This window comes from Zonotrichia leucophrys, chromosome 2 (assembly GCF_028769735.1).
Source record: "Zonotrichia leucophrys gambelii isolate GWCS_2022_RI chromosome 2, RI_Zleu_2.0, whole genome shotgun sequence".
NCBI classification, from domain to species: domain Eukaryota; kingdom Metazoa; phylum Chordata; class Aves; order Passeriformes; family Passerellidae; genus Zonotrichia; species Zonotrichia leucophrys.
Window position 1 is genome coordinate 87,122,183 of NC_088171.1, and position 24,886 is coordinate 87,147,068.

The 24,886-nt window shown below is 39.8% G+C and overlaps 1 protein-coding gene across 1 annotated transcript in view; it reads left to right on the forward strand.

Annotated features, from left to right (window-relative positions):
- The first annotated feature begins 196 nt into the window (after positions 1-196).
- The window catches only part of INO80C (INO80 complex subunit C), a 30,400-nt gene continuing 5,710 nt past the window's right edge, over positions 197-24,886 (forward strand). The window contains exons 1-3 of the mRNA XM_064703448.1: positions 197-508; positions 20,636-20,746; positions 23,665-23,776. Coding sequence (XP_064559518.1) covers positions 374-508; positions 20,636-20,746; positions 23,665-23,776 — 358 coding nt within the window. The 5' untranslated portion in view covers positions 197-373. The remainder of the gene's footprint in view (positions 509-20,635; positions 20,747-23,664; positions 23,777-24,886) is intronic.

Consider the following 24,886-nt stretch of genomic DNA (forward strand, 5'->3'; position numbering starts at 1 on the left):
CCTCTGTGCTATAACTGACTCAGACCCAGAGCCTTTCGCAGTCCCGCTCACGCTTTACGGGGAGGAACCCCTCACCTCAGCTCACTTTGCTACCTCCCACGCACACGGGCTACCCCGGCCCGAGGCTGCCACCGCAGCCAGGTCTCTGAGAAGGGGCCCGTGACACTGCAGGGCAACGAGGAGGCGGCAGAGCTGCTTCCTTCAAAGCGCTACGCCTCACAAACGCCGGCCAAGCCCGTTCGCCATCGGCCTCCCCGACCAGGCCCGGCCCGGAGCGGCGGAGACGCGCCATCACTGCGCATGCGCGGCGGCAGCACGGCCACAGCTGCCGGGGAACGGCAGCGCTCCCGACCCGGGCGCGGAGCGGAGCGGCATGGCGAGCCTGGTCCCCGCCGCCGCCTCCTCTCCCGCCGGAGCCGCGTCCCGCAGCAAGAAGCGCCCGGCGAGCCCGGGTACCGGCGGCGGCCCCGCTAAGAAGAAGAAGCCGACAGCGCCTGGCAGCTCACAGGTAATGGTGAGAGGGGGGCGGCCGGCGCGCATGCGCGGTAGCGAGCTGCCTTTCCCCGCCCTTTCCCGCCGTGCTGGGAGCGAGTCCCGCAGCCCCTTCCCCCCCCGGCTGTCCCCGCTCCCAGTGCCGCGGGTATCCCGGGACACGCCCGCCTTCCCTGCACCCCTGCCTCCTCCTCTCTCGTCCCGTCCCCCCGGGCCGGCGGGTCCCTTGCGAGGTCGGGACGCCGAGTGCCGGGCCTTCCTTCGTGCCGCCGTAGCGTGCAGGTTGTGTCCCCTCCCCGCCATGGGCGCAGCTGGGCCGGTGGCGGCGGTCCCCTCTTTCCCGGGCGGGTGTGCGGCCCGATGAGGCAAAGCTTAAGCGGGATGCCGTGGAAGGAGGCTGCGTGTGTGAGCAGCGAGATACCGCGTGTGGTGACACACACGTGTGGTGGGTGACACGTCCCGAGCAGCCGCCCCGCAGCTCGCTGTTCCCTCCCTGCGCTCGCCTCCAGCAGCAGCAGCTCCGTACGCGGGGCTGTGCCGGCTCCGTACGCGGGGCTGTGCCGGCTCCGTACGCGGGGTTGTGCCGGCTCTGTACGCGGGGCTATGCCGGCTCTGTACGCGGGGCTGTGCCGGCTCCGTACGCGGGGCTGTGCCAGCTCTGTACGCGGGGCTGTGCCGGCTCCGTACGCGGGGTTGTGCCGTGCCCGAGCTCCCTGCGTACCCCAGATTCACAGATCTCTGACCCTGCGTGATGCTGATTTGAGTGTGAGGCAGCCGGGCTGTGGCGGAGGAGGGAGTAGCGCTGGACAGAGCACAATCCAGGAGCCGCTGGGTCTGCTGTGTGCAGCGCACATGGCCTTCTCTCAGTTGGACTGAGTGGGTAGAAGATTTATCTACATGTGAAATGAATCTGTAACCTCAGAGCCTGAGTTTTGGGGAACAGGGTCAGTCAGGGAGGGAGAAGGGATATTAATGTCAGTTTGTCCTAAACTCCAAACCTCAATCCCCAGCGTGTGGTGCAGCCTCATTTTCTGCATTGTGTCACACCAGCACCTATCCCCAGCTGACGTCATCTGCCTCTTGATGATGAGGTGTAGATCACACCATTATAGAAATAAGCAGTCACTCAAAAAAGTCTGTTCTTCATCTACCTTTTGATGGTGAGGTGGCATCTCATGCTCCAAAATGAAGTCCTAGAAGATGTTCAGAGTCAGCATGTATATGACATCTCTACAGACTTGAGATGCTGTTATGTCTTGGATTACTTCCAGAAAGATTTTGGTAGCCACAGTGGTCAAAAGAGGGTTGGAAAAAATGGCAGACTCCTTTCTTCCCCCAAGAAATTATTCTTGTCAGTAATATTTCATGAGCTATAACAGTAGCATAGTTACAAAGTCTGCCCTACTGCCAGTTAGGTTGCTTGTTTTCACATCAGGAAAAATGTTCATGCATTTTTCAGCAATCTTCTCTCCAGGCAAATAGAAGCCATTGTGCATGCACGAGAGCACAGACACAAACTCTTCCTCCTTGGAATGATGCTCTTGTTTTCACCCCCTGGCAGTTACATGGTTTCTTTTCTGGTGGGCTTATCCTTGGACAGGGAGTACACACCACAGTGCTTAATGTCACTAACAAACTGCACCACAACTGTGAAAAATTACTGCCTGACATGATCACGTTTGACAACTTTTTCAAGGTGTGATAGAGATGATGATCTGAATTTTCCAATGTGGAGCAGTCTGTTCTGTGCATGTGTGTGTGTATGCAGATATAAAGCATTATATACTGATATATAACTTAAATGTGTATAAAGGAATTTGTGCTTAAGACTTCCCCACACCCTTCAGCCTCCAAAACTGTTTTCCAAAGTTCACACCAAACTTAATCTTGTGGACAGCTTCCTGTGTTATGAGACAATCCATGATTTCTTACTCATGCTGGGTTTCAATACTGTGTGACAAACAGTTTTTGTAATTCTTCTCACAAGTCATTTCAGTGGAGAAAGAAGTAATTTCTCAACACAACATCCAAGTCATCGTACGCATTCATTGACTTCAGCAGTGCAGATCAATCCCACAAGGAAAATAAAAAAATGCCACAGAAAATGTGTAACCTCAGGAATGGGACAAGAAACAGCTCATTCTAGCAACCTCATTCAATGTTGCTGGCTAGCTCCAAACAGAAATGAAATGGGGGCTCTGCATGTTTTGAGTTAAAAATGTTGATTATGCCATAGCTCACCAAAATATGTGATGCCATAGCTCAGCATTAAATGGTTTGTTTTTTAAGTAAACTGACATTATTTCCTTGGTTAGCTAGCAGACTGCAGGTAAGATAATCCCTACTGGAAGCTTTAAAACTACCTGCAGGGATCAACTTAGATCTGGGGACCCCCTGTTTTATCAAGTAACAGCTTCTGCTGAGAACCTTCACTTCCCATTGTGCCAACTGTGAACATCCCCGTGTCTCTGATTCTTTGTGAAATTAAACAAAAAGGGATTTTTGTTAGTTCTGCAAATTGTATACTTAGATTTTTTCTCATGTGCTCTCTGTCACAAGCAGCTGTCACAATGCTCACCCTGAAAGACACTCAGGTCTGGTAAAACTGCACATTTTAAGAATGTGTTCATTTTTTAATATAACAAATTTACTTAAGAAGAGCAGTGTAATCAACTAGTTTGAGTGACTGTGTGTATCCTACAAGAAGGCACAATTATCACACAGCATGCAGATTTTTATAAACCACATTTTGATTTTGTTTCTCCAACATGTGAATTGCTACTTTCTCTAAGATACACCTTAGGAACATTACCAAAAAACATCCTTCATCTTTGTTTTAGAGTGTTGTGCTAGTAACACCAAGGTTCTGGGTTCAATTCCCATATGGGCCATTCACTTGAGAGCTGGAATTGATGATCCTTGTTGGTCCCTTCCAACTCAGAACATTCTGTGTGATTTGTGTGAGTTACCGACCCAAAGGTATTGAGTCATATTTGTTTTGGAAGCACATTGCTCATAGGGCTTGTCAGTCATGTCTGCAGAAGGAGACACATGCTTTTTGGACATAATGCCTGTATTTACCAAATGTAATATTAAAAGTAAGTTTACAGGAAAGCATGATTGCAAATTGATTACTTCACTTTCATCAGCATTACACAATTATTCCTCCCATGTTGTTGTGCCACTTCAAAATACCTCAGTCTTTGCTGCAGCCCTGTTGAGGATTATTATGTATATTAAATGGTAACATTAATGTGTCAAAACCAGTGCTGTGTAGTGATTTATACAGCACCATTCCCTTAGATATCCCTGCCCAGTTGTTCCCAGTAACTGCTGATTCACCTCCATCCCTGGCTCTTGTTCAGACTTGTTTCTAGGTCTCCTGTCTCATCAATTACTATCACTTAACCTGGGATAGAAACTTTGATACTGATCTTAAAATGCCACCAGTTGCTCTACCTTAATGTTCACACCATTATTTTTATAAATTATACTGCAACAGGAAGCTTTTAAAAGAGTATATTCTAGATCAAGATGTAAGTAATAAAGAAAAATGCTTTTCTGTGACAGCTGACAATCTTTAAAGATAGAATTTGCAGTAAGATAGGAGAATGAAAAAAAAGTTTCTGATTTTATCATAGGAAAAATTAAAGAGAGAAATTATGCTAAATAATGTGGTAAATTAAATTTGCTTACATTATTTGTGAAATAACTTCAGACTTAAACTGGTGAGGTATTTATATTGATTTTATCTATAATTATTATTATTGGAGCAGTACTACTGATATGTCTGCTTAATGCTTTCTGTATTTCTCATTCTGTGCTTAAAAGCAAAAGCAACAACAATGTTAGAAAATAAAATCAAAATGGTTTTGTTACTGTCCTGTTAAATAAGCTCATCTAACGCACCACACAAAAATAAATGGAGTGACTCTGACACAATTAGAACTCTATTTTTATTTTAGATGTATCTGGATTATGATGCTTTTATCTCGTAAACTGAAGATCATCAGATTTCACAGTTCTGATAGACAGACAGCTGTAAGTTCAATAAGTGGACTTAAATATATACATATTAACATGGTTACTGTTATGTACTCAAAAGCTGCCCACCAAAGGCAGGGAATTTATCCTAGTACATAAACAGCACAGAATTTGACCCTAAATTTCAGTAAATTTAATCAATTTTCCTGCCATGCTGTTTTACCAAGCCTAGCACTCTTAGTAGGAAACCATCAAATAAATTTTAAAATAACTTTTTTTTAAAGAGCCCATTTGATTTGGCTGTTAGTTCCTGAAAATCAAGGTTAGAGTGAATGAGTTTAACTCATTAACAGAATTGGCAAATACCACTAGAGCTACTGAGCTGAGCTGCTGCTGTCACCATGTTCTGGGACAATCTCCTAGGGGCCTCCTTCAGTGTGCACAGTATGACAACTTTCTGAGTGAAAATTAAAAATCACCTACTTACCACTTCAGACCTTGCTTACTGCAATCAGTGTGATAGCAAACTTATTCTAATTATTTTACTATTAGGCTTATTAGACTTACAGACTTTCTGCTAGACCATATTAACTTTCTGCTACAGAAAAGCATGATTCTTCTTTAGAGTTGGGAGTTTAATAAACAAGTAGCATTTCTCACCAATCCACCTGCCCTAAAAGACAGAAGGAACCTGACACAGCATACTAGTAGGAGATATAAGTACATATTATTTGCTAGTTTATGAAAAAGCTATCATGTCATTATGCTCTAGACTACACTTTTTGTTTTAAAACCTCTCTCATCCTGTAAGATTGTAACAGTAACCAAAAATACACGAATTTAACCAGTGAAGCAGTTCCAGTCTGAGGCTACTGCTTGCCTGGAATGGCATCTTTAAAAGATACAATGTGTTCCCATGGGATGTTAATTCAAAGCTAATGAAATTGATTTAAATGACGCTTCCATTGGATAAAATACAGATACCATGATAGATTGCAGGTGATTGCTAGTTACTGATAAAAACTGCTAAGGTGAGCTCTTCGAGTTCAGCCACTTGCACAATTGTACCAAACCCTACCCAAGGGTTTTGGCTCTTACAGAACTGGCAGCCAATCCAAAACAAATTGCTGTGTCTTAACAAGAGATTTAGCAGGTAGCATTTCAATTGGCAGAGCCATCCCACACGTATTAACGTGCCCTGGCCTCACAGTGCATGTCACCAGACCACAGAGAACCCCCCAGACTTGCAGCTCTCAGAGGGTCACTGCTTATATCTAATCCTTTCAGAGTCTGCACCACAAAGATACTTGCTGCAACAAAGCTGATAGTGAGTAGCTGCAATACTCTTCCCAAAATACATCTTATTTTCAGGCAGTTCGCTAAGGAGAAATGGGATTATCCCAAAGCACCATTTTTTGTCACTTGCGCATTTAAAGTTAAATCTGTTAAAGAACGAGAATCCCTCCAGTCCCTGATGAGGAAAAATGGTAATTAAAAGACAAAAAGCAGATTTTCTACAGAAATCTGGCAAAATTTATGTGTGTTTTAAGCTTAGCTGTATTTTAAAAAGGGAATTGCTTTTCCAGAGCAATCTAGGTTAAAATGGAAACTGTCAAAACAGAGCTAAGAATTAACTTTGCTTGACATTTATCACATTTTGAAGGCTTCAGATGATCTATAATAATAAAAGTATGTGAATTTCTAAACCAGACAATGCCAATCTCAAAGAATTACCTACCTCCCCCAACCAAATGTGAATAGGTTTTAGTTTTACAGTAAACACAGATGTGTTATGTTGTAGAAAGGCAAAAGCATATGTGTGTTGCCTTTTACTATGAGCATCAGTATGCTGGTGTCATGGGTATTTTACCCTTCTTCACTTGTCCTAGCAGACAGTTTTCATCTCTCCTTTAGCTAACATAAAAATGGAGTCTTACTATGATCACACTTAGTTTCAGGATTCACAATAAACATGCAGGAAATTTGGGAGACTTAATAAAGATGGTTCACTGCTTCTATCATAAGGAGACAAAATAGGATAGGTTATTTTTTTGAAGGAGAAAGTGTAATCTAAAACACCTCATACATTTAATTTAGCATGAAATTTTCTCTGGAGATGTAGTACCCCTAAAAAGTGATCTCAGAATCCAGTTAGTGCTGTAAAATATTCAGATTACCAAAAGAAAATTTGGAGTAACTTAACTGCCTAGATATTGCAGATTTGATGTGGTGTTAGACTATTTTTCACATTTTTCTAAAGTGCAATAATTGTGTTTGGTAGTAACTTCAATTCTTGCTGTAGCAAAGCGTTTGTAGTTATATCAATTATATATTATATCTGTTTATTCAATGTGTTCATTTTGGTTTAGAAAGGCTAGTATTAATTTATTAGCCAGGGAGGGTTGTGAACACATTTTTCAGACATTCCAAGAAAACAGAATGGAGAGATTGGCTGTTTATTTAAACCTGCAGAAAGCCATAAAAGCTGTGACACACTGTTGGGAAGTATGCCTGGCCCTGACACAAGAATTCATATCCATAAACAGCGTGTGTTGCCTCACTGCAAAGCACACCTGCAACTTTAGGAGGCTCAATTAGGCTAATGGATCAGTTTCTCATTACTGGAGCCCCAGTCTCCTCCTATCTTCCCTCTTATCCACCTCCACAAGTCTCAGCTGCATGCTCCAGCTGTGTGCATCATGCCAGCGTTGGCTCTCCCCAGACCTGTTCCCACTGACAGAGGTCTGCTGTCAGGATTTGCCAATCATTCCCGCTCCCCTGGAAGCTGCATTGCCGCTGCCCTGGTGAACTGGACTGATTCACAGGGAACTCTATCAGCTGTGGGGTTGTAGCACAAGGAAGAGGCACGACCGAGGGGCAAGGAAGACACTTGTCCACTACAAGCAACCTACTTCATGAGCTTGTATACTCTTAATCCCAGATTTCATGAGTTGAGTGTAACAGACTAAATGAAATGCTTGATCCTGTGTCCCTGCCTGCAGGAAGGCCTGGAAAGTAACAGCTTCAGCTGTCATACTGCTTGTCTGTCAGCCCCTAAGTCCCTCAGCTGATTCTGCTAACTGTGAGATGCCACCAAAATAAGTTATCAAGAAATATGTACTGGTCCTAATTATACTTCTCCCTGAAGATTTAGGAAACTCATTCTACTTGGGATTCAGAACCATGAACATCTGCCTTTTTGAAAGCAGGTATTATATCCTTTCTTTCAAAAGTAGAAGCACACTTATGCACTGATACTTGCTTTTTATATCATCTGTCCTTACAACTCCCTAATCTGCCCTCCACTTGATGTGACCTGCCACTCCCTGAAGGGATCCAAACCCTTTGTTCCCAAGCACACCCTAACCACTGGGCTAAAAGCAGGTCTGGTGTGGGAGTGTGGAAAGATGTTCTCCTCTACAGCCAAGGATGGAGGTTTTCTCTCTGTTCCAAAGAGAACAAATCCGTAGTTTGGTAATGAACATGGTTATCAGAATGGTCTGCTTATGTATTTATAGCCTGCTTATGCATTTTAGGTCTTTATTTCTGTTTCATATTTTGTCTTAAGATAATTGTAATACAAAAAACACAGTTCTGCAAATATCAGAACTAATTTCCTTTCTAAACTCTACTAAAAAAGGGAAATAGTCATGCCATTTAATAAGATATGTTTATGCTGTAGTAAAATACAATACTGTTAATTCAAGAAACAAATTTGAAATGGATAGAAGGAAACTGTTTTGTGAGTAATACATACTTACACTGTGGCAGAGCCATCATTTTGGAAGGGGTTAGTATCTGTGGCTACAGGTCTTGTAATTGTCCTGTCCCATGATATAAGTACTGGCTGACTCAGGAAGAAAACCTGACCTTGCTGATTAAAAGACCCTGATGTGGATAAGGAGTGTTTTTGAGAATTAAAACATGAAATTCCTTTTATAAAGCATTTTAGGCCATTGCTCAGATACCACATGAAAAGAGACTCTTAGTATCATATTTGCCTTTTTATCATTTATTAAACAGAGAAGTATGATTTGTTGTGTAATTAATCAATTCTCAATAAACATACAAAATTCCATGTTTCTGTGTACAACCTACCTAATATGTGTGCTACATAAAACCTGATGTAATTAAAAAAGATAGCTGATTTTGCAGTCATCCACAGGCCTAGAGGTAAAACCTACACAGTTTTAAGCAACTTTTAGGTTTTTGAGTTCGTGCCCTTGGAGTGTTGACATGCTTTTAGCTTTACTTACCCTAATGGTCATAAGGATGTAGTGTAATTTTAATGATGGCCTTATTTATTGCTTCCTCAGACTTTTACTTTTCTGAGTTAATGAAAGAACAAGAAGAAGGGCAGGAAAGGCTGAGACACCTGATAGTTTCTGCATAAATTAGACAAGGTTTACAAGTGTGGCTAGTGTCACTTAAGCAGTACAGATGGAAAGCTCAAATCAAATTTCAGGCATTTAAGTTTTTTCTCATATTTGAAAGTGAAACAGCAATTTCCCAAGCTAAATACAGAAGTACTGCTTAGAGTTTGGTTAGATATGAATCAGGGAGACCGTATTTGCAGCAAAGGTTGTTGGCATCTCAGGAGTATAAGCGATGTTCATCAGGTAAGGGAGAAAGTATTGTGAAAGCACTCATTATTTAGGATAAAGGTGGAGGGAGTTAAAACCTTCTAGGAAGCTGTGTGAAAGTTATGTGCCATAAAAAGTCTTTCTCTTGAATCTGTGGTGTATTGGTATGCAGTCCATCCAAAAACTTGTCCTAATTTTCCAGATAAACTGGTACCTTTAATAAAAGATGACTCCTCTGCTTAAAAACTTTGTTACATTTATGCCCTGAAACCATCAGGACTACAGCAAAATACTGCTGAATTGGACCATGCAGAAATTAGAGCAGTAATTGATGTGAATTATGTGACTGCTTAAGACCAAAAGAGCTTTTTGTTAGTAAAACCAGTGTTTTCTATTTTAGAAGAAATTGATTTCTAGCCAGGGAGACTGAGAGCTGCACGGAGAGTTGTGCAATCCCTGCTCTTGGAAGTGTTTGGGGCCTGCTGGGGCACAGCCCCAAGAATCTAGTCAAAGGTCCGTTTTGACCCTGCTTTGAGCAGGAGGTGAGCTGGTGACCTCCTGAGACCCCTTCCAGCCCCGGTGATTCAGTGTTGCTGTGCCCCCTTGCAGCTGTCTGGCTGTGTGACTGAGATGGGTGTGTCCTCTCCCTGAACAAACAGTCCTGCGCTCCTGTCATGGGCACATTCAAACGTGAAAGCTACCACAAAAATCAACTACTCCGTTTAGACAGAGTAAAGTTTCTCTATAATGTAACAATGGTTATGTTTCAGTAGAACTGCTCTTCCCTTGAAAGGACAGGACAATGTTCTGACAGCAAAATTAGCTGGTAAAGTCAGCAAACTTTAATAAAGGCCATTTTTCCTTGATGTATGCACAGTGTACTCAGGCTTCTCAAACCAAAGTAGTAATCTGGAAAGGTCTTATTCTTTAAGTTGATTATCTATATTTACATAGTCTAGAACTAGAAGTGTTAGTTTAGGTCTCACATTAATGACCTTGAATTTCCTCCAGTCAGAAATTCTGCTTTCATCTGACTTTTTGTTAAACCTACTTGTTGCAGCCAGAATTGCCCTTTTTTACAGATACAGACTTGCCATTTTTATGCTTGTCCTTTTTTTATCTGACGAAAAGGTATTTTTTTTATTTGCTGAATAATTCATTGTGGGAAATGTCTTAAAACCGGATCCTGTTAAACGCAGCACAAAATGTTAAATACTATGCTTCCCCTCTCACCTACAATTGTGGATGTGATACCAAAACTTCACTGACTCTAATGTAGTGGCAAGTCAAGTCTTTTAATAGTTCTGTTTTATTTCAAGCAAAAAAGGCAGTTGGGATAGAAGTTTATTTGAAAACATGAACTGTCTGGCACTTTTGAGATTTGCTGCAGTTCCTCAACTTCAATATATGGTATCAGGGTGAAGTGCCACAGAACTTGCATAGCTGAGTAAACAACCACCTACTTGTACAAATGTTTCTGCAGAAATATGTCAGAAATTTGCTTTCAAATTAGCTCTACCATACAACTCTGTCTTCCTTTTTTCTCCTGAGCTGCCTCAAAATAGTCTACAAGAGATACTTATATCACCTTATTTTCATCTAAATTAGAATTTGCCATATGTTTATTTTAGTTCAGTTGTCAGGTTGGTTTTTTTTTCATTATCCAGTTAAATGTAGGTATCCATTGGATAATGCAGTTCTGCTGAGTACAGGAAACTGGTGCACTATTCAAAGTTGGAATGGTGGGTAGTAAGTTTACTAGAGAAAGGAAAGTGAATGGAGTATCCAGGGCATGTGCAACCAGATTTTTTTTGTCCCATAATATGAGGCAAACAATAAAGATGACAGATTTAGCTTGAAGAAGTTTAAAGTCTGAGGTATAGTTTATTTTCTTGTTTTCTTTAAAAGACCTTTGGAGCATCTGATAAAATTACTGCTCTCTCATACATTATACCTTTGATAACTTTTTGAAGGTCTTTAGAAAGTATGTATTTGTTCTCTGTTCCTGTAGCATTGCAATGTTTCACAGATCAGCGTACCTAAGCTTTGTGTTTCTGACATGGTGTTTCAGTGTGGCAATCTTAAATACCTGTGCACAAATGGAAAAACCTTCTCCTAAGTAACTTTAGACTGCAATGCACCATGGCAGAAGTAGTGTGGTTAGCAGAAGTGAAATAAAACTACAATTTTAATATCCCTAAAGTGACAAGAAAAACAGAATCAAGTGCTAAAATGTGCAAAAAATAGGGAAAATGCAAATGTGAATATTTGTTTCCTGTACTGGTTTATCCAATAGTCCATAACATTTTAAAGGTAAAATTTAACTGTTCTAATCCGGGTGTGTTTTTTCCTTAGCAAAATAGATAGAGTAGGAGCTCTGCAAGATACCCCCTGTTTTCAGTTGAAACTATTTAATTGCCTTTCCTTGAAGAAATGTTGTTTTGTTTTTCTTTGTTACTCAAGTGTTATTTCCCATCAGAATGGATGATGTTCTACAGAATAAACTACAGTGTGGAAACTGAAGGGTGTTTTTTTTGTTGTTGTTTTTTTCAGAATGAAATTAGTCTCCCATCAATCATAGGAGCAGATAACTTTTCACTTTCCTTGTCCTTGATTCAGTCACGTGTAGATGAATGGACTTGGATCCTTCTCCTACCTTGGCTGAAAGCTGTTACTCGGCACAGGGATTCTGGGATGCTCCCTGAGCAGCATTACAATGTTAATGGCACATGAGCATATTGGAACATTGTAATCTTCCACTCTTTTCTCCAGAAGTACTTTGACCTTAGCTGTTCCATATCAAATGATGTGTTTTAAACTTTAAGATGCAGTTTAGAGAAAGTCCTTGACTGATTTTTTCTCATAGAGAAAGGAACATACTGGCAGTTTTTTTATAAAAATTCAATTGTGATTTAGTGTAGTCTTTTTTGCTAGTATGCTTCCATCCATTTTCAGTCTTAAAGTCCATCAATTTAGGAGACTTTTTCTATTTAGAGGGATCAAAATATTCTGTTAGCTGAGCTCACTTTTACCCTTGATACAAGTATGACTCAACACGTGCTTTTGGATTCTACATACACTGAAGGTTTTAGCTCTAGGGCCACTTTGGCAATGCCATTCAGCTTATGATTATGAATTTGTCCAAGCTATAATTTTCTTAATAAAGAAAACTGTCAAACTTTATAAACAAGGAGTAGTCCCAATCCACCAAATCTAAAAGTGAGAGATCTCTTGCTATTATTTAAGCCAAAGGGAGCTTTGTGGCAAATGCAAATTAAACCAAGTTTTTCTGGGATAGCGTGAAGCTATTCACAGTTGTGTCCCAATTACATTTTATTTGAGACTTTTCCCCACAGGAAATAGTAATTTTTTTCCTTTAAATATCTGTAAGTTATAAAAATTTGCCTATCACGGTACTTAAATGTCTTTAAATAGGAAAACATATTTGGCATTTGAAATCTCTTGAGACTAAATCCAAGCTTTTTACTGAGGCTTGTCATCTTATTCTGTGTTTGACTGCTTAATAATTTTGAAGAGAAGAAATTGAACTTGAGTTTTTCTAGGTTTGTTTGTTGTTTGTTTGGGTTTTTTTTAAGTGAGCAGTACCATTATGAAAGGAGATCTTGTGTCATGAAATTGCTATGTCTTTTTCCCCCAGGTTTTTAAGAAATGCTTGAGAGGTGGGGGATGTAATTAAAATCTTATTCTCCCTTTGGTTGCATTTTTAATTTTGAATTCTAACCCTCGCACATAATAATAGAGCTTTGCATTAGGGTGTTTTATACCTCTATCAAAGTGACTAAAGTAATTAGTATTTTATACATTTTGGTAAGTATTTTGTCACTGGAACCACCAGTGCAGGTGAATGATAATGGTTTTATGCTCAGGCACTGACAGCACCCTAAATGAGAATGTCGCCTTTTAATCAAGAGCACTTGGAGCCTATGGTATTGAAATGCCCTACAGAGAGCATAGAAAAGCCATCCATCACTTTGTGACAGTCCAATCTTTTAGTGCATGAGTAAAATTTTATTCAGCCTTTCTGAGGCAGTTGGAATGTGAGATGTTTAACTCGCCTCTGAACAGCAGAAGTTCAAAAGCATAATGTCGAGATTGCTATCTGGGCAGCTTATGTGGCTTTGTGTATTATCTTTATTTATTTAAATTGCAGTTGAAGTGTTTTCCATGTCCTGCTTTAAACACCTTCCCCCATACTCTTATATCAGCAGAGATTATATCTAAATTTTAGTCACATATTTGAGTTAATTTGCACAGTTGATTAACTCTTGATGCTCAGTGGAAATACTCAGCAAGTCAGAGGGAAAGAACCACTGCTTTAGGAAAGGCAGGTTTTGTAAGTCTTGTACAGGTAAGTAGTATGTGATTCAAAAATCCTCTGGGAAATGGTTAGAAGAAGTGCATTTAGTGATACATGTACTTGGAATTGTAAACTATTATAATAGTCCAACAATCTCATTTCAAACTTTGTGCTGTTGTGTTTGTTTTTAACAGCCCTCTTTCAGCTTTCTTTATAAGTGAAAACAGCAGTAGCATCTGAGGACAATGTGGTAATTTAAGCAAAAATATTTTTGTTGTCAGGCCTTTGGGATATTTACTTGTGATGTCAGTGGAAGCAAAAACCTATGCCAGGACCTTTGTCTTTTAAGATGAGTTGACACTGATGAAACCCACTGACTTATATGGATTTACTCCCAATTTAAACTGGATACACAAATGACTTGCCAACCATAGTAGCTGCTTGAAATCGAGGACAAGGATCTGCACAGTACTTATTAGCTGGATACCACTCAGAATTTCAGGGTTTTTTAAGTAAATTCAGTTTTTCAGTGGCCCGTGGAACAGAATTTGCTGTGAATGTGCAAGATTAGGGTTTGTTGTTTTTTTTTTTTTCTTGGCATTTTAACATTTTCGAGCTCAACTGGTTTTTGTCCTATGTCCAAAATAAGGTAGGACCTTCTGTGAAGGGAGAACGTTGCTAAAATACTACCATGTACCCGAATGCTGAGAGAGAAAAGGATGGGGATGTTGCACTGGGCTTCATTTTAGTGAGTAGAAAGGAAGAGGGAAAAAGTTTTTCCTGCTGAATCCAAGAACTAGTAAAATGCAACCAGATGAGGAAGACATGTTTATACGTCTTACTGAAAAGGTCTTTGCAGCAAACCCTTCTGTCACAGATGTGGATAGAGTTAATCTTGTTCTAGACAGTCCTGCATTGTTACTGAGTCTTCAGTAAGTCTGCTTCAGAAAATGTAGCATGGTTATAATGTTGGCAATGAGAAATTTTTTAACCATCATTTTAACTTGAGCTTAAACACATCTAATTCTGACACCTTTCTCAGTGAATTATTCCCAGCAATGTAAAGAGCTGCATTTTTGTCTGCCAGAGGGTACGTGTTCCAGTTTTAATGGCCCCTGTCATGTCATCATGCAAAGTTAAATGATTTAAATATTCAGAATGTGCAAGAGCCCGGGCCAGCCTTGTTATAGTGAGAGCTAATATATTAATCAAACAGCTTAATATATGTTCCAGTATGAGCAGTATTAGCTGGCACTCCGTTAAATAGCTGACATTCAGGTTCTACTCCCAATTTTAAAAAGTCTGCTCATATCATTGCTGCTGTCATCTAGTGACATTCGTGCTCTGTTTCCACATGGCATTCTCACTCACTGTAATTGTCTGCTAGTGAAAATACAGGTATTATCCATCGATTTTATAAATTACCATTTTCTTCCCTGGCTGCATGCCACAGCTCTTGTCAGGATATCACAGAACTTACACACAACTAAAAGCCAAGTAAGTTGCCACAAGCTGGATATCGCTGCTTTGGAAGTAACCTACTAGAGGAGTAATTAGACATGCACCACTTTTGAAGCTGAGTTAAAGAAACATTGTAGTAGTATTGTGATTATGAAAATCAGCTGCCAAAAGAAGGTGAAGGTAATTGAAACTATTGAATTTCACATAGAAAGGTTGAAGACAAGTGGGCTCCTCAGTAAACTGGGTGCTTGGGGCCAGACCCCTCTAATTACTTCATTTTCAATGGTGACATGCAACACTCTCATCATCACTATGAGACAAAGGCAGCATTTCAGAAATAGTGAATGCGGAAAAAAAACCAAACCAAAATCCAACCTCTGCAATCACCTTCATCTACAATTCATGTACTCAATATATTGTCAAAGCTAACAAATTAATGATTTGCAGAAAACAGAAAGAATCAATGTTTTCAGTATTGTTTTTGCATCCTTAAATTAGTAACTTCCTTTCCAGTTCTCACAGAATTTAGTTGTGCATTAAAGTTTTGATTTACCAACACATTGTTCAGTTACCTTCTGGTTTTAATTTTTTTTTAGCATGTAAAACTGTTAGCACCTAGTGAAACTGGCAACTGATGGTCATAGTGTACCTTCAGTGATGTACAAATCCATTTTTTTTTTCTAAGCCATGACATGCATGGTATGCAGTGACAGGATGCCAGAAATGCATGTATTTACATCTTGACTTTATGTTTCATATTTTCATGGGGTTTTTAATACATAGTAAAACCCTATTAGTCTAAAGTAATAAAAATATGTTACAGAATATAATCTGAAAGTAAATAGGTAAGAAATTTTACTTCAGTATACATCAGCTATTCTGATATATACTGATGTTGTGCAATTTTAATCCTTGCTGGGGGAATTAAAAAAAAAAAAGAAATTATGTGTGAAACAAGAACTTTCATAATAAGCTAATTTCACCTGGTATTTAGTGTCATTGCAGACACCCATCCCAAACCCCACAATGCTGATTCCACCTAGAAATAGCCAAAACAAAGAAATCAGCTTCCATGGTCTACAAGCTTTGCTTGTCCTCTCTAAATAAAACCAGACAGATGGCTCAGTCTTTGGAAATCATGTGAAAACATCTGCGGTAGGGAATTTGGAGCAAAATATATACAAAACATTAATAGATCTACCAAAGCCTAATACTGAAAGTAGTGTGTGAATAGGCAGCCTCCCAGTGTGTTTCCTCCCAGTACAGACAGTGTATACAGCAGGGTCCAGGCTAGGCTCATTCCTGGGGTTTGGCTGCACTCTAAAGAAACCAGTGGAAAGGTAGTAAAGCTTAGCTCAGGTCTCTTCCCCAGACTTGGCTGCTCATAAAACAAACTTATTAACACTCCCAAGTGTTTGCTGCAGGTTTTCAGTCTCTCTCAAATTTTTGCTACCAAGTCCTGTGCCATCTTCGTCCCTTGGGCAGCTGTCACCCAGTCTTGGGACATAACAGGGAGGGCATTGTCCCACCTAGCAGGGATGCTCTGAATTCTCAATAGATGGTCCTGTGAAAAGAACTGCAAACTAGAAGCTCATCCCCTCACTATTTCTCTCATCTATCCCAGGAAGGATAGAGATTGCCAACTTGCCATACTGTGGTTGTAGTTAAAATTCAGCTGCAGCACATAAACACAACTTTACAGAGGGAATAAAATTGCACAAGTGCTCCTGTAAGAAGTATTTGACCTGCTGCTTATGACTTTTAATACATGCCATTCCAGTCAAGGTTGTTCAATGCCTGGGGATACTGGGAGGAGGAGGAGAAGAACAGAGAGGGATAACATGAGAAGAGGCAACATGGACTTCAGTGGGGATTAATAGCCACAGAAGGAGGTGCTGGGAGAGGATGAGTTACTGATAGTTACTGATGACTTAGCTGCAGTCTTTACTGCAGTGGTTTTATCCTTATTTGAGGTAAAACTAGCATAAGCATGTTCAGCTGTACTGACATCACATTTTCATTTTTCCATGCAGGTGTAGCCTGTAAATGTAAAGCCACCCCAGAATCTTTGTTGCTATGATCTTCAACAGACTATGGAGAAAAACATACTGCTTAGTGACTAATGTAGCACAAATTCCCTGTAGCCCTAGTTACATAAACTACCATTTAAAAGACACAATTTAGTTATAAAGTGCACGGTAAAAGCTGCTCTCTCCTTGAAGTGTATATTGAATTTCCCATAAAGATTGTTTACAAGATCAGTTAAAAAGAAACTTTAAAGAAGCTTTTGAGCATTTCAGCCCATGGTTTCACCTTTTCAGCCCCACAGCAAAGCATTTGAGATTATCCCAGGAGTCTGGTGGTGAGGGAGTTAGCTGAGAGTGGCTCGGTAGGGAAAATGTGCTGGGGATGTGCTGTGGACTGGGCAGGAAGGGGAAGCTGCCCCACACGTGACTGGGGGTTACAGCACACATTGAGCAGAGCGTGTTCCCTGGTGACAGACACTTCCTCACTGTGCTCACGCCACCACCGTCACTCTGCAGGACTACAAAGGGCATTTGAATTCTTCCTGTTTGTTTGTCCCAGCACATGACAGTGAAGGATGAACTGTCTTCCAATCTAAACGACCAAGCGAACAAGCACATTTGGGAGAGATTTGTTCAACTGATATTAAAAGTTAAATATTACCTTTACTGTGCAGTAATTGTTCACTGAGGAGTCTCTTTTCAGGCTGTAAATAACAGTTTGTATTATCACTGTATTATTCACTTTCAGGAAATATGTGTTTTGCAGAACAAAGGTAGATCCATATCCCCTGCCATTAAAAAACTTTCACAAAACAAACCTGAAAAATTACATGAAGTTTCCTGTGCTTTAAATCCTAATGTTTAAAACATAGGCCAGAGAGATTTGTAGATTTTATTGGCACTTGCAGTTTGTGGCTATAAAGCTGCAAAGGATATCAGCTGAGACTTCTGCAGGCTGCACGGGAAGAGCTTTTCAAAGCTCTGTACTGCCAGAGTTCATGCCTCTGTGCAATAGCACATTATTCAGGAAGCAGTGCTTCTGCTCAACTCTTTAATGTTTTTCCAGAAAGAGAAGCACATTAGCTGAGCATCTCTCTGCCATGGTCCCGTTGCTAAAAATCAGAGTTTTTATACAAGCAGTGCTGAGTGAGGGAACTGGCATGCCTCTGCACTATGTCTTTATCTCAGTTCCCAGCATTTAACTGGAATCATAATGCTCAGTCTTATTTGCTTCCCAGTCTGTGACAGGGCTCTGAGATCATGGTATCAGCTGCATGCCTCAGTGATATGAAAACTGCTTTACAGCCCTGCACCCTTTGCCTTGGACAGGAAACGGCTGCTCTCAAACTGTCCATGACAGATCCAGAGGCAACTGCTGGCATTGTGTCTCACTGGCACTGGAGGATCACTTGGGTGATCCCATGAACCTGATGCCTTGATGGGCAGCAAACCCAAAGAGCAGCAGTTGCTGCTCTAGATCATGCTGCCTCTGCCACCATGCAAGGGATACTGGCACCAACAAAATCAACATTTGTCCTGAATGAAAACTAGCCTGACTCTTAGCAGCTCTAACACCTGAAATCCCTTAGGAGCTGGTATGGAAAAGAAATTACATATAATATTTACATTCAGGAATTGTCCTGCCAGGAGCAATTCCTTACCTTCTTTCCCACTGCAACAGCAAGATTAGCACTGAATCCGCACAGAAGAAACCACTGAAGACGGTGAGGGTAGTATGTAAGTATATCCAGCTGCAGAAATTACAGACTATATGTATAAGGAAGTTTCTTCCCCTTTACTATTTAACTATTTTTATTTGCTGAGTCTCAAAGTACTAGTTACTATTTTGAGTTATTGTTGAAATACTACTCAAAGCCTGTTTCATAGAAACCAGAATACTTATGAGAAGATCACTGAAGGGGCAAAAGCGATAAAGTAATTATCTGTAGAACTGGGTTTAAAACCAACCAGATGGTACCAAAGAAAAGGCAAGAATGCTTTGAAGAATAAATCTGAGTGCTGATTCTTCTACTTAAGAGAATTTACACTGATAATGAGCAGTATCAGAGATAATGAATTCATGAAAAATAATCTTGTATTTCAAGTTTTGTCTTTCTCAAGGCTGACTAATGTTTGCTGCTGAAATCTGAAGTGCTGGAAGCATGCATGTACAAGAATATACTTTGAAACCTAGGAACTCAGTGTATAAAGCCACTTTACTCAGGATTGATGAAGATATTTTCTCTGCTCACTGCCACATAATGTACATGTTTCTAAACATCCATCTGCATTTGTTCTGTTTCACTGACAGTCACTGCCTTTTAATGTTTTCTGTCCTCAATGGAAGAATCAAGTTTAAGCTACAGGCTTCAGTGTTGCTTCTGCTGATGTTATTATTGCCTTATCTCCTGTAACATGAACTTACAGAGAACTGTCTTGTTTTGAAAACAGATTATTTCTATTCATATTTTTATTTTAGTAAGGCACTAGAAACATTGCTTTTTTTACTTTATACTTCCAATATTTGAGACCTCTTTTTGCTATGTTGAAAACAGGCACTGTAGAATGACTGGAGTATTTCCCCTAAGAAGAGTTCAACTTGCCTAGTCCCTAATCCTGTAATTACTTTTGCATGTATTAAGAGTAAAAACACTTCCCCTGTAGTCACATGGAGAAAGATATGCTGAATCATGGCCTTTGCTCTATAGCCCAGTTTGTAGAGGTACTCCCAATAAGCCACAAATAATAGCAGTGCTTTTTTTTCCATATTTAAATGAGTGTTGTATCAACACAAAAGGTTTTTACAGGAAAACACTTTTCCCCCTAAGTATTATCTCTCTGAACATAACATGAAAAAACATTTTAACCATCCACGCAGTAAATACTGACTTAGCTTTTAGCCAAGCTTTTACTCCAAGTAAAAAAAAAATAAAAATCAAGATATGGTTCCTATTGACTAAACTACCAAACTCAGTGGCAAAATTTGCACTGACTTTGGGGTAGATGAGGATTTCAAATAAATATTTATGTGTGTAGCGTGGGCTAGTTCTGGTAATGTGGAGCCTTATAGGTCACTAACAAATTTTTAAAAACCCATAAACTCAGCCATGCAGAATTATCAGAAATTGCTTAGACTGCCACACAACTTTTTTAGCTTTCCAGTCACACACATCTTTTCTGATTGCTCTTCCTGCTAAATAAATAAACAAACCATGAAGAAAACCTAGAAATACTAACTAGCACCCATGTAGATTTTGTGAAGCTTGCATATAAAAATAATATATAATAAAATACTTTTTCTCAGTCCTCATTCAAGCGCAGCTGGCACCAAGGATGAAGAATAAAATGATCAATCCATTTTTCTTTAGAAAGTTGATGAAAAACCTTTTCATAAATTTTATATATTCCTGTTAATACTTTATACAGAACATTGTAAAAGAGTGTACATTTCTGCTGTTTTGGGTTGCACATACTGTCTTGCACTTTATCAAGTGAGATGAGGTGGCTTTTATTAATACTGCAGTAAACCCCATGCAGTTTTTACTCAGTGGGCTTTGGCCACTCTATTCCTGTCCTCCCTTTTGTGTGTCAGTTGTAAATTGATTGAGAAATACTCTGTTTCATGCTTCCCCACTCTTGGCGTACAACATCTTTAGATGCAAAAGAGATAGGAGAGCAAAAAGGCAACAGGTAGGTAGTACAGCAGATGCCTACATCTCCAGATAAACTTGCTCAGAGTAACAAGCACTAAGACTGTATTTTTTCTGCAGAGTGCAGGTGGAGAGGCTGTGAGTGAAAATAAACTTCTGAACACAGACTCCAGCACAGGATCAGTGGAAACTACTGCCAAGCCATTACCATTCAAAGACCCAAACTTTGTTGTAAGTATATTATTTGAACAATTTGAAATTTCAAACTTTTCCCATAAAAGGCTTACTAGGATTCTATTTCCTAGTGTAAATATTAAGAAAATAAGCTTAATAGCCAAATAAAAGGTTGACAATTTTTAAGAAATTCACCTCAATCCATGTAACACCATGGTCTAAAGTGTACACTGTATTATAGCATGAGAATGGCATTGGTCCAGAGGCAGAACTGTTCTATTAAATTCTGGAACAAGGTGAGGAAACCTGTTAGGTGCAGGTAAGTATGGAAGTTTTATGATATAGTATCTCACAAACTACCACAGCTAGAGAGGAACAATTAATACTACGAATGTATGAATCCCATGTTCCAGTTCCAACTCAAGGCAGGCTGCAAAGCAGTTGAGCTAGAAATTAGCCAGAGAGTCATTAGCAAATGGCATTTTGCTCTTCTTCTGGTCCCTGAAACTCTTAACAGATTTGTGGTGTCTTCTTCCAATCATGGCTAGATTTAGAAGCAAAATGCTCTGTGCCCCCTAGAAATCTGGCCTGCCAGCATTCAGTCATGTAAACACTGACAGCTGATGAAATGCAGGCTCATATCACTCTGAGGTTAAACTAGGAGAGAAGGTGAAGGAGATTAAATTAGTAATGCTGGGTTTGTTTTTGATATCTTTTTATCTTGCTGTGCCAAGGCCAACTCATTGGCACACTGTACAAATGCTTTCTAGACAAGCAAACCTCTCAGACTTCTGGTCCTAAGCCAGTACTTAGAAAGAAGGATTTTATCCCAGATTTCACTCTGCATGAACAAGATACGATATCCCCCAGCACATAACGAGTAATCGGGCAACGCACAGCTCGCTAAGCACAGGTTTGGCAGGGGCTATGAAATTAATCTCTGACATGTGAGTTGCTCTACATCTGCTTTGCAGACAACTTCAGTCATGAGAGGGGCGTTCAAACGACCCTATACTTTGCTCACTAATCCTCCAGCAAGCACCAGCATCTTTGAGAAATGGGGCTTACTGCAAAAGCTCCTTTTGTGCCCAGAGGCATCCCATGTAGCTTCCACATAGGATTTAAATATCTGTGAAGCCCTGAGCTGATCCTTCAGTTCTTAGAGGGATGTCACCATTTCCAAAGAGGCAATACTAATGTCTGCATGCTTGAAATAATGATGAATGTACAGGGTCTTTGGCAGCTGCTGCAGAAATAATAGGCAGTTATAATAAAAACCATGAAATTGTCCCCTCCAATACAGTAACTAATTTGAGAAGAAATGCATTGCGTGTTAATCAGCATTTCATTGGTATGACCTGGCAGTAACAATTTGGATGGATTTTTGCATCTTTCCAGCCTAATTTGCCTTAAAAGGAAGAAAATAAATCAAACAGTGTCTCTCTCTCTCATATGTATGCCCAAGTTTGAACCATTAGCTCGCTGCAGAGGACAGACTTAAGAGAAGAGAAGGAGGGAGAAATTACTTTTTCCTTAACTTTCTGATTGGAATTTACATCCATTGGCAATTGGTGAGGGGAAAAAGACTTTCTGACACTTGTGTAGAGCAATAGCTGCTGTAAAGCAGTAGCTCCACCTGTCCTAGCTCCAGCTTTCTCTGAACTTTATTTGGTTCATATGTGCTTGGCAGTTGTTGCCTTTTCATTGTAGGTGTGTGAGGTGATGCTCAGCCCCATTTTTATGTGGCATAAGTTCATATAAAAATAGGTTGGTTTTGAGAGTACTGAACAAAAAAATCATTTTGCAGTGATTTGGGGGAAAATTCATGCATTGAATTTGAATCAGTGGTGTGGAAGTACATGTAGTTTCATCTCATGCTGTAGCAGTCTCTATTAGGCAATGATCTTTAGATGACTAAGGTGTTACCCTAAGAGCAAATATTTGCTTCTGTCTTTTAAATCAGATATCTATCACCAAAACTCAGTATATCATCAGCTTGTGAGCTTCTTTTCTGAATATATCTTATGTCTACAAAAAAAAAAAAAAGCTTTCTCATTGAGTTCTTCCTCCTGTCATCCTCATCAATTTAAGTGGTTAATTTATAAAAATTCAAAGCAAAAGTGTGTTTACGGAACTTCGCTGAGTTTCAATGAGACTCATGGGGCAAGTAGTAATTATTAACAGAAATAGCAACTTCTCAGTTGTAAGAACATTTTCTTTTTCTGAAGTTGAGCTGTAAATCTGTGTCCTTTGATCATTTAGAAGTAGTACAGTATGTTGTGCAGCTTCTGTCTCTGGAGGGACATAAATAAATTACTCTGTAGCAATCGCATTTGATAACTGCAGCTGCCATTATAGTACCTGTGGTAAGCCTTCCATTAGTGCTCCTTTCAAAATGCAAAATTGTCTTGGCAGCCAACATTTTGTTTATTATTCTTTTTCTATTATTCTGTCTTCTAGCCTTTGAAAGAAAAATAAAATTTCCAGAAAGTTTCTCAGTATTCATTACATTTTGCAAGATCAGTTGTGTTTTCTGCAGTCATGGATAATTTGTAAAAGAGCTGCACCTGTAATATGCCATAAAAAGGAGAGAGAAAATTTAGCTGTATAATCACAATTTTAGAAACAACTTCATAGTAATAACTTCTAATACGATAGGAAGTACATACAGAATCCTGTAATCTCAGGCTAAGCCAAACCACATTGATTTTCTATTTCCATGTAAAAAACAGATTTTAATTTCCTTCAGTTAATGGGAAACATAGAAGCTTTGACACAGTCCAAAAAGCTTTGTTTTTGCTTGCAACCAAGATTAGAGTGTACACTATAGTAGTCTGCTGATGAAATAAGTGAGAATAACAAATGGTTCACAACAAGATGAGACATATCAGAAAGACTATGAAATAGAAGTGTCATGCTCTGAAAGAGTATTCTTTATTTATTTTTTTCTCTAAACACCATATTTTTAATTCTAGCACTCCGGCATTGGTGGAGCAGCAGCTGGCAAGAAGAACAGAACATGGAAGAACCTAAAACAAATTCTTGCTTCTGAAAGGGCATTGCCATGGCAACTAAATGATCCTAGCTGTAAGCTGCTTAGACGCTTTGCATGTATTTATAAATAATAGAATCCACACAAATAACTTTCTTTAAAACTAACCTAAATTATTTCATCAGTGCATGCAGTATCCTGCTTGGACAGGGTCCAGTGGTACATTTAAGATTTCTCCAATTGCACTCATCAGCCCTAAGTGGAAAGTGGGGGGAAGCAAATAATTTGGAGTATCACGGCAAAGTTCAAATACATCTGAGGGGAGAGTTTAATAAGGAAAAAATATTTATCCAAACCAAGTCAGAAACTCTTATTCCCAAGAGATTTTTGTCACCTTTTCACTGGTTGGGCACCTCTTCCTCTGTACAGTCCAGAGGTCTTTTGGTGGGTGGCTGCTACTTGATTAGCTATATTTGAGTACTTTTCAAATAGTTTCTGCTAAACCACATACCTGCAGTAGCTTAGACCTCAGCCCAAGCTTCCTATCTAGCTCCTTATCCTAGATTCTTGGGAGATTTAAATTCTACATCCTCTCTTTAGTGCATCACAGCTGAAACTCCACTATTAGCAGTGCTGATTAGCAGTCCTAGCTGGTTACATCCACAGAGTTACAGCAGTGGTCTTAATCTAGATACTCTTCAAGTCTGCTTGTAAAGCAGGATACTATTGAATGTAGCTACCAGCAGAATGCAATCCTCAGATTTTATTTGGGCAAGTAGAGACATTTCAAAACTGAGAATATGCATTCACTTTTTGTCAGACTTGGTGCTTTATCCAAAAATAGCTTGCCGTTTTCTGAAGTGTTTTAGACGCAACTGTTACAGAAAAATGCAGACTACTGTGCGTTCCTGGGCATTGTAACTGACAATCTGCTGATGTTGCTATTTCTACTGTGCTCTGTTTGCAACCAGAAATTTGCAGTATTTTCTATAGGAAGGAGGGAAAAGAAATTCAGTTTCCTATTTAAAACCAGTTGTCTGTGGCATTAGGGTCTTTTGAATTATGAGATAATGGGTTAGAAATTTGATATGGATGGAGTGTTTGAATTGAGCATAGCATCTGAATGAATTGCAAGGGGGATCGGGAAAGAGGACAGAAATCATTCAGGTACAAGGTATTTTTGTAAACATCCAAAATTGAGGATT